Genomic DNA, 13,649 nt, shown 5'->3' with positions numbered 1-13,649 from the left:
TGGGTTGTGAAGACAGCTTTTTAAAGGGAAAGATAGTGGTTGTGGAGGTCAAAGGGTGTATTAAGCAACAGTTTGGGCTCCGTTAGCTGGTTGTCTGCATGTTGTGAAAGATGCAAGTACAGTTGGTCTTTCCTGGGCTCAGAGGGACAAGCTACAGGACCACTTGAGTGTGTGTCTTTCTCTGGTTTGCTGTGAGTTTATAATGCTGAGCCTCCTTGGCGCTCACAGACTGCAGTAGGTAAGATGAGTACTCCAATACTTCAGGCAGTGCTGCCCCAAAGTCTTTATTTCCCATGTGGTTCCCCGGTGAGAGACAGATGTTTAGCAGGAGGCTTTTCCTTCATGCCGCTAGACCAAACAAAAGCTTACAATCTCCAGGAATTCAAGTATAGCAATAGTAATATTCTGGCACTTCCATCACTCAATAGTTGTATTATAAATATTTCATGGAAAAACTGAATCATAAAAGTATTATTTTTGTAGTGTGCCAAGAGTAGATCCAGGCACTTAGAGCATAAAAAGTCTGAAAGTCACAGTTTAATATTGTGCTATCCTCACTAAGTACAGTGCTAGGCTGAAACTGTCTGACATATAAAAATAAGGCAATGCCTCCAAGGTATATTAACGGTGGTTATACAGCTAATGGTTCCATGGCAAACTCCCAGTGCATTCATTTCAGCACACACATTTCTCTGAACCAGATCTGACTGGCTGGGAAGGTCTCTTGAAATCCCATATGGCATCCCCAGGGACACCCCTTCAGCCATGAACCAAAAGTGGATCTAAACCAAGCCAAAAAGCTCGTTGTTGGTGGGGTTATGCTCCTGCCTCTGTGAGGCACGTCTGAAATTCCCAGCCCTAATCCTTGAAACTCCTGGTGATGACAGCGCTTGAAGTTGAATGATTAATTTTTCATGTCCTTCATATTTTCACTACTGTTCTGGTTCCAGGTTTTTGGAAACCCAAATTCCAAATGGGTTTGTGGGTGTTCTCAGCCTTTCTGGAGCTGCCGTCCAACCTGTAATATCCTATTTCAGCAAAGGGAGAAATCAAGTACTGAAACAAAGAAGTGGTGTTGCTGGGGCTGAGCTGTTGAGACATCGATACAAGCAAACAGAGCAGGGCAGGATAAGGACTGGTGTGTTTTTATTGTCTGTTATGGAAATATCTATGGAAATGCATAGCTATTGTTGGAAGAGTGTTGAGCCCGGCATGTTATTTCTGGCAGAAGTCAGAGGGAAAGAGAGGTCCTGGAACAGCTAATGCCCTGTTAGTAGGGCATCAGTTGGCAGTTAGAAGACCCAGGTTCATGACCCTGTTTCTCCTGACTTCAAGCAGTGATGGGAATGTTGGTCTTTCTTACTCTACATAGTTGCAGTACTGACATTTCTTGGTGCACCATGAAATCCCCCATGAACAGCACAAAATGAATCCAAGAAGCAGGGTCCTGCAGCTGCCTCCTTCCCTAAACCTATGTTTTCTCAAGGCTTCTTTCAATGTTTATTAGTTTAGCCTTGCAACTCCATGTTTACATAAATTACATGATTAAAAGCAAAACAGGAACCTGGACAGAATGTGGTTCCTGTTAAAATCATTCCAAGTTGCTTGCTGACTTAACCCTTTTGAAAACCAGAGACACTTGCTGAGCTGCATAGATGTTTAATGAACAGCAAACACACGATTCCAATGCATCAGAGAGGGTTTGAGCGTATTGCTGAAGATACTTACGTACAGGGTTCATCCAGACAGCAGCCAGGTGATGACAATAACTGGTGTCTAACACCAGCCTTTCGCCATACCTTGGAAGCAGTGGGAATGGCTTGCCTTGGCTTTGTTTAAATCATACCCTGCCAAAGTGGTGAAGACTTGCAGAAACTTCATCAGTAGCTCTAAGCTGCATATCTGATCAGGGAACACGTGAAATAGATAGCTTGGTGCAAAGATTCTTTGGTAGCAACTGCTTTTTATATGCATAGAGCTTTGATGAATCTGACCCTCTGTTCTTATCATAAATGAGCAAAGGAAATATAAATTAGAAGCTCATAAATACAGGATTCTCTCTACCTTTGAAGAACTTTATTGCAATGCAGTTTGCATGAGAATGCTTTCATTGGTTTCAAATTATGAATTTGGTTTTGGCCAGGCTGTAAGTAATGAGTAAGCCGTAACGTTTGAAGGAGGAGTCCTTTCTCTGAAGTAGATAAAAAGGGACATGAGATCTGCAAGGGGTTAATTCATATGTCCTAAATGAAAATGGAATTAGAAAATGAATTCCCATCTAACATCTCCACACAGTGTGCAGATCAAAGCCATCACAGGAGTAAATTTATGTCTGATAGTGTGGACGGTTTCAATGCACACTGGCTCAATATCATGCTGATTGCTGATTGAAAACAGTTGTTAATTCTCTACTTCACTAAATTCAGAGTGGAAAAACTTTCCTTAATAAAGAACAGATTGAAGAGAACCAAGACCTTACTGTGTGGAAATTAATGGCAGATGCATATACTGGTAGTTAAAATGTTTCATTAGATGTTAATGTCTTGCTGTGTTTTTAATTGTTCAGAAATTAGCCTCTAGAATATTAAAACCATCTGTTTGTTATCATGATGAAACAGAATACTTAAATAGTTATTAATTTTGTGGGCTTTTTTTTTCTTCCTTGTCTGCAGAACTTAGATCTGTTGAGATTTCAGTGGCTGCTGGAAGCAGAAGTGAAAAAAGCATTTTAAAACACCTTGGTGTGCCCCAAATAGCAGCATTTGCTGCCTGCCACCCGGATTTTGCACGCCTGCTTTATTTCACGAATGATTATTCACCACGGAGAAGTTGACGTTGTTTAGTGCATGGAAGGAGCGTGCTGACGCTTGCTGAGCCTGTAGAATGCTTGATTTAAACTCTAATATGGTTCGTTTTCACATGCTGATACTTAATTTTTGAAGTCTTGGGGATCATTTTAAAGCCTAAATATGTCAAAGCGTAGATGGGGTTCTGCGTAGATCCAGCAGCACAGTGCTTTGTCTTCCTTCATTTCCAGTTATTTACAACTACTCTTCATTTGCTTTAGGATTGAGTTTGGAGGGAGTTGGGGGATTTGTTTAGGCTTTGGGTTTTCATTTGTGTTAGGGTTATTTTATCATAGATGAGCTTTTTCCAGGTCCTGCTTCACTAAATCCTCCCCTGTGAGAGCATACATCGACTATGTCTCCATGTAACAGTGAAAATAAGCTTACATTTTTCCTCAGCTGAGATGGATTGACCTAAGTATTTAAGCACTGTCTTGTGGTGAGGCTGTAGTGGTGTGTATACACAGCTCTCCATTGTGAAGAGCACATTTTAGACTACACTTTGTAACTCTTGTTCTATGTGACTTAAGTGTGCAGATTTATTCAGTAAGTCTAAACATTACTTAGAAAGCCAGTAACAACTTTCCAAGTGATTTTTGACCTTTCCCTGAACTTTACAGAATATTAAATGCCAGAATGAGGATTAATTCAAGTAACCATATTTCAATAGTATTCCTGTGCTATAGGTTTTTGCACTTAGCTTAAAACAATAATAAAACTCTACTTAAATACTGTATTGACTGTATTTTCAAGATGGTTAAGTTTAAAGCATTTGAGTGAGAAGTTTTGGGGGTTTTGGTAAGTTTAAGGTCCAGAAATAGTCTGTCAAGTAATTGTAATAGACACCCAGTTCCCTGAATGGATTCTGTATCCCTTGAAGTCAGTGGAAACTGTTCCAGTGGGTGCTGGATCTTGCCTCCCTGTTGAGGCTGCCAACACAAGGACCAATAGCACTATGTGGCAGAACAATTTTCTGGAAATGAAGCTGGATTTGGACTTAGACTGAAGCAACCAGCTCATGAAATCCATCAAACATTAAATCACCTTTGGTCACTGTTGACAAGGGATAGGCTCCAAGATGTACCAGAAGATTTTTTAATACCGGGAAATAGAAGGACTCATTATTTCAATTGGCAGAAGCAGTTTGGGTGAAAGCACAGTGCTGCCATGTATTTTACTTTATTTCTCAGGACGAGAGGAGAAGAAGAATAGGCAGAAAGGGAGAAGAAATAGTCCAAAAATCATTTAGAGCTAAGCCAAAACCCCAATAACTAGCTGGTATTGGTAGGAGTTTGAAGGCATTTTGAATGTTTCAAACCAGCTGCAGTTATGTTAGGCCAGGGCAAAACTTCAACGAGATTGAAGACATGAAGCCAAACTGTGGTTTAAGGATGGAATTCTTCAGCGTTTCCTTTCCTGGTAGTGCCTGGGTCCTTACCGCCCCTTCCCACCAACACTGCCTTCATCATGCCATCTGGATTAGAAGTGGAAAGAAAGATGAGGAAATATCACTGGGTTGTTTTTTAACCTGGCATAGCTCCCTGCTAGCTGGTTGTAGGGCAGCTACTGCCCTACAACCCAGAGAGTCTCAGGGCTCTGGGGGAAAGCCACCCGGAGCAAGTGTGTAGTAGTAGGGTTGGGCTTCTTGAGCAGAAACTGTGGCCTGAGGTGCAGGAGAACTGCGATGTGTTAGTTAGTGCCAAGAGGCTGGTGTTACAGGTCAGCTCCCAGAACTGCCAGCAACCTGTGCACAGCCCAAAATGTGGCTTATCCTGTTCAAAGAGCTTCCTTCCAAAGAGAGTAGAACATGTACCACAAAGGTTCCTCTAAGTGGCAACTTGCTGCTATCAGAAACTAATCCAGATTTAAACAACTTAAACGACAGTGCCTCCCTTTGCTTTTCTTCGATGTTCTTTGTGTGGTGACTTGCTTCTCTTCATCTCTAAACTCATCTCTACATCAATGACAGCTGCTAATGAATTCAGATGGTTCATTGCCTTCCCTTCTGTGCTTCTTCAAATACATTTGCTTTGTCAGATACTTCAGCTCCCCTTTGCTGCTAACGAATTGGTACTGAGGTGTATTATTATGACTTCTGCTTCTGTCATTTGAACAAGGGGAAAACACGGTATGTATAGACGTGAGTTATATGTCAAAATGCTTTTACTTCCCCCCTTCCCTCTTCCTTCACATTATTAAATTATAGAGAAATACTATCGTAATAGCCTCTTGGCCAAGTCACAGGGAGCAGAGTTATGGTTCCCTTGATAAATTGCAAAACATTATTAAGTTTTGTTCTCTGGATGAGAGTATTGGCATAAAAGGACATCAACCACAGTCATATTGGTCCTGATTGCTGCTTAATTGCTGCTTGTTTGTGTTAGAGATCATGTGGTTGTATTGATCTTGCCCTGCTTTTGTCATTATAGTTACAACTTCCTCGTTTTCTCCTTGTACAGAGACCACAGGATGACTTTTAAATCTTGAATAATTTATATGGCTGGCCAGTTAAACGGCTTAAAATAGTATTATATTTTTAAGCCAATAGCTCAACCTTCAAATCATTATTTATGCAACCAAGTTATTAAATATTTATTCTGGGCTTATATCGAACTATGAAATAACAGGGCTCTTTTATGTAAACAGTGGCAAGCAACTTGAGGTCCAGCCATGAATACTGATATTACCTCCTTCAAGACATTTATTTACTTCTGTAATGTTAACTGGGTGTCAGGTTAGTGATCTGCATTGAAGGGAAAAAAGGATGGTGGTATCTGTGACTTAATGAAGGCGAGTGAGCGCTGTCACTCTCATGTTTTTCAGGCTTTGTTCATGGAGTTGCTTCACATCTTCAGATAGACTCACGGAATGGTTTTGCCTGGAATGGACCTTAAAGCTCATCCAGTTCCAAACCACTACCATGGGCAGGGACACCTTCCACTGGAGCAGGTTGTTCCAAGCCCCTGTGTCCAACCTGGCCTTGAGCACTGCCAGGGATGGGGCAGCCACAGCTTCTCTGGCACAGCTTCCCTGTGCCAGCACCTCAGCACCCTCACAGTAGAAATTTCTAACCTGAATCTGCCCTGTTGAAGTTTGAAAATGCTGCAGCAGTTGCCACCAGGGACTGGTTTTTATGGTTCCATTTATGCTGCATCAGTTCAAAAATGGAGAACTGAGCTGTCAGTTCATCCCAATGTTCTGTGTGAGAGGATTTCACAGTTCTGGCAGCAATGACTTTTCAGATCTTTTCCTGTTAGCCAGCTCTTGCCCCAGTGGTAGCAAGCAGTGGGTCCAGCCTCTGGTCTCAAGGACTCAGCCTTAGAGCTGTGAGAAGTTCTTGTTTCTCTTGAATGGAAAAGGTGAGGTGAGGTGGGAAAGTGGAGACAAACACTCCCTTTAACTGGATTGTCCGGAAAGGAGAGAGGAGAACAGAAATATCACCTCATTTAGCCCAGAGTGCCTGACATCCAACCCCGAGGGACTCTGTGTGGCCTCTGGTTGACTTTGAAATGTATAACTTACTGGAAGAATACTTCAGTAGGAAGATAAAGGGAATCACATTACGGAACAAAAAGCAAACAGGCCAGGTCGAAGAATCCAAGCAGCACTGCAGCCCTACTGCTCTCTGCAAATACAGCTAAAGAGCCACCATCTGTTTGAGTGAGGGGAAGTGTAAACCTAAGGTAGTTCCTGTAGAACTTCACTCATTTCAGATCCACAGGATGGTTGCTCCGTGTGCGCAAAGGAGATGCAAGATGAGATGAGATCTTTTGGCTCGACACTGGTACTGGGTAGGACAGGGCACTACGGCAGCTGTGCTTCAGAGGTGGTACAAAGGCAGTTTCCCTTACACAGAGTCCAGGGAGAGCCCTGGAGATCCAGGGTGGGATACAAACAAGCTCAGCAGCGGGACTGAGTAAATACTGGGAAGAGCAGATTGATTCCAGCCCATTGCCATGGCTCTGGCTGCCTCCAAGCTGGGCACTTGCTCTTCATCCTTCTCTGCTGCACGAGTGTGCTGTGGGAGCTGCTTGGGAAGATTGATTGGTACAATGGAGTGCTTTGCAAGGTGTAATTTTACAGGCCCTATTTCTCAGTGTGCAGCCATCAAAATGCAAAGGGTCAGAAGAAGCCTATATTTTCTTGCAATTCAGTTTTTAGAGTGTGCTGAAATACACTTCGTATGTTGCAATTGCCAACAGCTTGCTGCTTCATACTGCTCTTAACAGGAGCTGGGGAACAGAGCGAGTCTGTTACACTTTGTATGTTGTATAATGTATGTATGATTCTGGGGTGTGATGAGTTTATGCCAAATTTATCTTTGATTTCTGTATAAACAGCACAGAAAAAAATGACGGCTTGCATTCTTTGTGTAACTTAGATGAAATAGAGCTACAGAGCTACTTCAGAGTACCTTCTGTGTGCTATAGAGCTAAGGTTGCCCAAACATATAATGAAGGAGAAGAGGATCTGGAGATAAATGCCCATTCTCTTTACCCCCACCCCTGCTTTGGCAAGGATGCTATTTATTCTTAGCCTGTGGTGCTTCTGCTGTTGCTACTGTGAGCAGAACACAATCACTTGGTGTTGCTGTAATAACAATGCTAAATAGCCAAATGCTCCCCAGAAGAGGGGTGTAGCTTTGATTCCATCAGTAGGATCCCCCCATTTAAGGAAGTAGAAGATGAGTTCCTCTACTGCAGTGTGTTGAGCTAGTGCAGCAGCAGCCTCTGCATGAGCTGAAAGTCAGCAGGAAATGATCACTGGTGCTTTAGAGTAAGTTAAAGACACCCTTGGTCTATACTGTAGAGCTAATTAGTAACTATTTATTGGTATTTGTTCAAGTTCTGTTAGATTTAGATGTTGTTTGTCAACAGGAAGGATATACATGGGTGTTCATTCTTGTTTCCCATAAGAAGAGTTTTTGACCAGGAAAAATACTTTTTGTTCTGACAGTAGAGGCAGGAAGGAAACAAAATCTGCTCTCTGTTGAACTGCTTCCCCTTTACGACACAGGCATGCACAATACAGCTCCATGTCCTGAAAGGGATTTCATAGAATCCCAGGCTTGTTTGTGTTGGAAAGGACCTTAAAGCTCATCCAGTTCCAATCCCTGCCATGGCAGGGACACCTTCCACTAGAGCAGCTTGCTCCAAGCCCCATCCAACCTGGCCTAGTATTTGTCCAGCTTCTGTCAGTAGCGTGGGAGATTTACATGAAAGTTGTTAAATGATGGCTGTTAATTGTGACTTAAACCACAAGAAACAAGACTTGGTTTACATTGTGCTTGGTTACTTTCGCACTCTGCAGTTCCCATTTGTTTCCATACAGCCAGATTTGTTCACAATCATTGATAAAGTCTGTTTCTCTGCAATCAGATATTCAGCCCTACATGAAATCTGCTGTTGCTCTTTTCTGACTGATGTAAGATGCTTCATGTCTGTCTGCTTGCTTGGGTCATGTCTGTGTGCTTCCACCCTAGTCAGTGGTTGGCGGTTAGTGGGAGCTGCCCTTAGCTTTGTGGCTTTAAGAGCGTGTCTTGAGGGTGCTGTGGCTCTGGCATAGGATGCCCAGAGGAGCTGTGGCTGTCCCATCCGTGGCAGTGTTCAAGGCCAGGCTGGATGGGGCTTGGAGCAAGCTGCTCCAGTGGAAGGTGTCCCTGCCCATGGCAGGGGTTGGAACTGAATGAACTTTAAGGTCCATTCCAGCCAAAACCACTCTGGGATTCTGTGATTCATAATAAAAATGATGAATGGTAAAACCAGTCAAGGAGTTGGTCAGGTCAGTGCCCCAGCTGGTGCTGGGCATGCTCCCAGTGCTGAATGCTGTATCAACTTTGAGGCATCTGATGCTAAAGAGACTTCAGTGGTTTATCTCCTGCCTGTCCCCCCACCTTCCACCATCATATGGTAGTGCCACTGCTCTGGTTCCCTCCCAGAACCAGCACTGGGAGCTGTGAGGGTGCAAAGCCCTGGAGAAACTGTGAAGGATTCATGTCTAATCATGCCGAGGTGTTCTAGTGTGTTAACCAGGATCTTACTGGGTTCAGAAATGTCTTTGTACCGTGTATGGCTCTCACTCTGGTCAGGACAAACTGCTGTCATGGGTTTGGTATTGGGCTGTACCTGTTCAGGCTTCCTGGAGTCAGGAAACATTGCTAATGGCACGTGTATAAGCTGCTCACCAGCTGATCTGAGCTAGAGAACATATTTACCCAGGTAGGAGCTGGATCTGAAGTGTTTTAGACTGTCTTGCCCTTGCAAAAGCTGCATAAATAAAGAAGGAGAAGCAGGAACTGAAAGCTGAAAATTCTCCTACCCATCAGCAGGGTTATGCCATCCTTGAGGAGCAGAAGTCCCCTTGCTCTAGGACTCTGCTACAGGCTGAGCTTGCTGGCTGCGCTAGCACAGGAGAAGTGTTAGTATTCATAACTTTAAAGTATAATGTAGTGAAATTATCCTTTAATTCCATATGGTGTGGAAACTCAGGCGCCTCGAAACTATACCATAGATTCACTGCTGCCAAATGGTATGGGGTTTTAAATTAAAATACATTAAAAAAAGAAAAAGCTCAGAAGAGCCACATTATGGTGGTTTTGACATGATCTATAAGCTCTGTGAAAAAGGCTTTTGCTAAATTCTCACTAGGTTTATTTATTTTGCTTTCTATTACATGTTAAACAGGCACCTCTACTATGGAATTAGCTAAAGTGGCTTAGGGATCCTGCCAAGCAAACTACAGTCCTGAGAGGATCATGCTCCCTGTGGCTTGGGGCTCAGCTGCCCTTTCATCCTGCCTCACACCTCTAAATGTGATCAGTTATCTCTGTCCTTCATTCTTGTCCTTCCTGAGACAAAAGACAGCAGCCCTGTTGTTAGGGGTTATCCTTAGGAGTGTTTTATGGCTTATGTCCCTTTATCCTTTCATTTCACAGGGATGTTTGACTGATGTGTTCCTTTAGCTCTGCCCTACTCCTAAGCCTGTATATTTGGGTCTACTTTTGCCTTTAACTTGGAATGGCAGAAGGAAGCACAGAGGGCTGGACACAGCTGAATATTCAGTGCACTTTTGCTGTCACAAAATAGAGCTGAGGATTTCCCTGGGGCAAAAATAATTCCATTAGATTTCAAGTCACCTAAAATCTCTCCATGCTCTGAAAGAAGAGTTACTGTTACTGCTACCCATTAGGGCAGTTTCGTGTTGATGCTTTCGCATCTATTTTGGTATATTCATAATCCTGTCAGTTTCTGGCCAGCTTCTTTGTGACCTTGATGGCCAAGTTAGCCTTTCTCTCTGTTTTTCTTCCTGAAATGGTCACTCTTAGTGTTATCGTATCTTGTCCCTCTCCTCCTTCCCTCCTTAAGTAGGCTTCTCACTTTGTGAGCTCATGGCAGTTCCCAGCTCTGCATCTATTCTGCATTGCATTGTAGGGCAGCCCAGTGACATGTCTCAAGTTCTGTGTTTAAGAGCAGCAAGTGTTCTTCTGCAACCCACAATGTGGTGAGTTACCTTGGCCAAGGACTGAACTCCCAGCTGACCACTCTCTCATGCTCCTCCATAGTCAGGGAATCCTTGAGGCTGTGCAAGTTCATTGGGAGTCAGCAACATTCTGTGTTTTTAGGGTTTTGTGCTTTCAAGCTAGGAATCATCTGTGTTTGCTGGTTGTGAGACCCTTTAGATGGATCCCTCCATGGATAAATTAGTCCCACTGCACAGTGGAAGCATGGAGTCAGATGGGCTCTTTGCAAACCTCTCTTTGATCCTCCCTCTATGTAAATTAGAAGATTAATGGCTGTCTTGGTAAGAGAAGGTCCTTGGTGAGACACTTGAGTATAGACACTATGAGAATTTCATGCTGGCTTTGGTCTCCCTGACATGAATGATCCAGGAACAAGAGTTGTCAGTGGTGCACTTTGAAGGGGAAGCTGGTTTAGGGTTCCCATGTACCCCAGAGCAATGCCCAAATGTATGCGCTGTAACTAAAGATCCAGTCTTTCACTTGCAGACCTTTTTAGCAGCACTGTGTTATTTCAACATCATTCTAATTTTAAGTGGTCGAATCTGTGCGAGTAGATCGAAGTGAACCATTTTCTATCCACATTAAGTGGTCTCATGGGTATTTGCGTGTAACTTTAGGTTCTTAAAGAAGACAATGGGCACATTTCCATGCTTCATTTTTTAATTTAACACAGATTGATGGGGTTTGGACTCAAATGTAAAACCCTCAACACTTTGGCATGTGGAGAAACTCAATTTGGAAAAAAAGAAAGGAAAATATGGAAAGCTTATAAATCTAAACTTGGACTTAGTTCTGAGTTTGCTGTCTGGTCTGTGCAGTTCACTTTGTTCCTATGGAGTTTCAGGCTCAGATATCTTGGTCGTATTCTCTTATTCCTTGTAAATTTTGTCTAGGAAAATGACACCTGCTGGGTTTTCCTTCTCCTGTCTGTAAATAGCTGGAATGGAGAAGAAGTACCAAAATGAGCCATTATGATGAGTTAGCAAATAACTGCTGTGAGAAAATTATGCACAAAATAAATTGAGGTTCTAAAAATAAAATGGGAGACTGGAAACAATTCTTCAGGCCCTGCTTGGAAGAAGAGTTTTTCCATCATGGAGTGGATGTTGACAAAAGACTGAGTCAGGGGAACCTGATCTGTTTTCCTTTGGGTGGTTAAATTTTAAACCCAGGACCATAAAATTACAGTACACAGTGGTCCTAGATAAGATCAGTGAGTTATAGATGTTGGGCTTCTTGAGTTCGTTATTCTCCTCTCTGCCTCCAAAACCTGCTACCTAGATCTATTAGATCTGACTGATAGTACATTCCATTTGAGATAAAAATCTTTTTACTTGAGATTTTTTGGCTGAGCTGTGGAATATTCAGTTTATTTATTAAATTGTAAGTGTTTGACAAATAGCTCCACTTCTTACATTACATTTTCCTCGAGCTGAGAGCTCACCTGTGTCATTTTTTGCTGTTGTGCTCGTGCACTGAAACTCAGTTATGTATCTGAGCCTTTAGCTTTATGTATATTTCCCTTTCTTTTGACTGATAGGGAGCACCCAAAGCTGCCTTTTACTGGAAAGTGGTATAAGGAATAAAAGGGAAGCAGCACACACATACCAGACTTGCAGACATGATTTACTCTTATAGCAGTAGAGAGGAACTGATGATAACCATTAGGGTGAGAATGCTTTGTGCACCCCATTAGTGAACCTGGGGGAGAGCAGCACTGTGTAGGGGTGGGAATGTGCACCTAGGAAGTAGAGCAGAAGTGCATGTCTTGTTTGTGTGCACCTATCAAAGAGAATGTGTGTGAATTTGTGTGTATGTGCATGTGCAGTATGTTCTGGGAGAACTGAAAAAGGAAAGTAGAAGAATAGGGGAACGAAGTTGGTGGAGGATGTTCGTGGAGAAGAAATTGTTTGTCTCTGGTCATGATATGGAGATGAGTGGGGTTATCTATTCCTGTACAGTCTGAATAGAAACTCCTATGAGTGTATTAGTAATTAGAACAAGTTAGGAGGAGTTTGTTGTTATTTGTTATATCAATATTGCTAAGTGTAGTAAGTGTCTCATGAGATACTTCACTAGGTACCTCACCATTTTATCTGTATTTATATCTGCTGCCAGTATTTATGCATGTGATTTTAAATCTGAATTACTTAAACTGACTTTTGTCAGCATTAGCTTCAGAAGTAGCCAGTATTTGCAGGAAGTTAGCTTAAACAGAACATCAACAGGGCTGAAACAATGTTTTAATACGTTCAAGCAAGATTTGTATATATGTTAAACCAAATATATACATTTTTTTCAGCACTGCTGTAGATGTAGTTAATATTTTCCTTTGCTGTACGTATGTATATGTGCTTGTGGACATGTGTGCAATGTGTGGATATGGTAAATGCTCATTATGACGCCGTTGTAGCATGTTGACCAGCACAGTCCATGGTGTAAGAGAAAGCTGATGTGTGCTCAGTTGTATTGAAAATCCCGTTTATAACTTTTTGGTATATTTTATTTCTTACAATGCCAGTAAAGTTGATTAAGGCTGGTTTGAAAGGCAGTGCCAGTCTCCTACCTGTTAATTAGATCATGTTGGCTTATGAACACTGAGGTTAGTCAAGTATTTTTAATAGTACCGGGTGATTTAGGAGCTGGTGCAGCAAAAAGCCTCCTTGAATGATGGCTGCTCCTTCCCCTGACAGAATTTCATTGATCTGAGATCTTTGGTACTCATGGTGTAATGAGGGAGGGATTGATTCTGTGTGTGATGTGATGATAACTGTAAAATCTGCATCTATGGCATAAATAGCTCAAGAAGTCTAAAAGTTCCCAAAGTGAACATCTTAAACTGTGATTTGCTTTGGATGTGAATGTTCCCTCCCTCTGGCTGCAGGGTCTCTGCATCTGAGCTTGCTTTGCTCTCTGCATTTGTGGTCTCACCAAGATACCGCCTTGACACCAAGGCTGTGCTATGCCAGTGCCAAAGCCATATAAATGCTGCTTTGTGCAGATGTGGGGTTGGGCTGCAGAAGAGCGGTGGATAAGGGGACTTAACCTGAATGAAACTAAACTCTTGCTGGTTTTGTTCTTCTTTCCTGCAGCTCAAGCCAGGTCAGAACAGTTGCCGAGACAGTGACAGTGAAAGCGCCAGTGGGGAATCGAAAGGTTTCCATCGAAGCAGCTCTCGGGAAAGACTCAGCGATGTAAGTAAAATTCATACAGCCAAATACTGCTCAACCTCTGGTCTAGTGTTCTAAGGGGGGTAAGTTGTAACAGGATTTAATTGCTGGCAT

General features: G+C 42.5%; 1 protein-coding gene across 6 annotated transcripts in view; it reads left to right on the top strand.

Annotated features, from left to right (window-relative positions):
* AUTS2 (activator of transcription and developmental regulator AUTS2) overlaps positions 1 to 13,649 on the top strand; it is a 715,720-nt gene that overhangs the window by 310,097 nt on the left and 391,974 nt on the right. For all 6 annotated transcript variants that reach the window (XM_034068703.1, XM_034068706.1, XM_034068704.1 and 3 more), the window contains one exon: positions 13,458 to 13,559. In XM_034068703.1, coding sequence (XP_033924594.1) covers positions 13,458 to 13,559 — 102 coding nt within the window. The remainder of the gene's footprint in view (positions 1 to 13,457; positions 13,560 to 13,649) is intronic.

Source organism: Melopsittacus undulatus, chromosome 13, assembly GCF_012275295.1.
Source record: "Melopsittacus undulatus isolate bMelUnd1 chromosome 13, bMelUnd1.mat.Z, whole genome shotgun sequence".
Taxonomy (NCBI): Eukaryota; Metazoa; Chordata; class Aves; order Psittaciformes; family Psittaculidae; genus Melopsittacus; species Melopsittacus undulatus.
The sequence above is the reverse complement of the archived record's forward strand: the minus strand, read 5'-3'. Positions and strand labels throughout refer to the sequence as shown.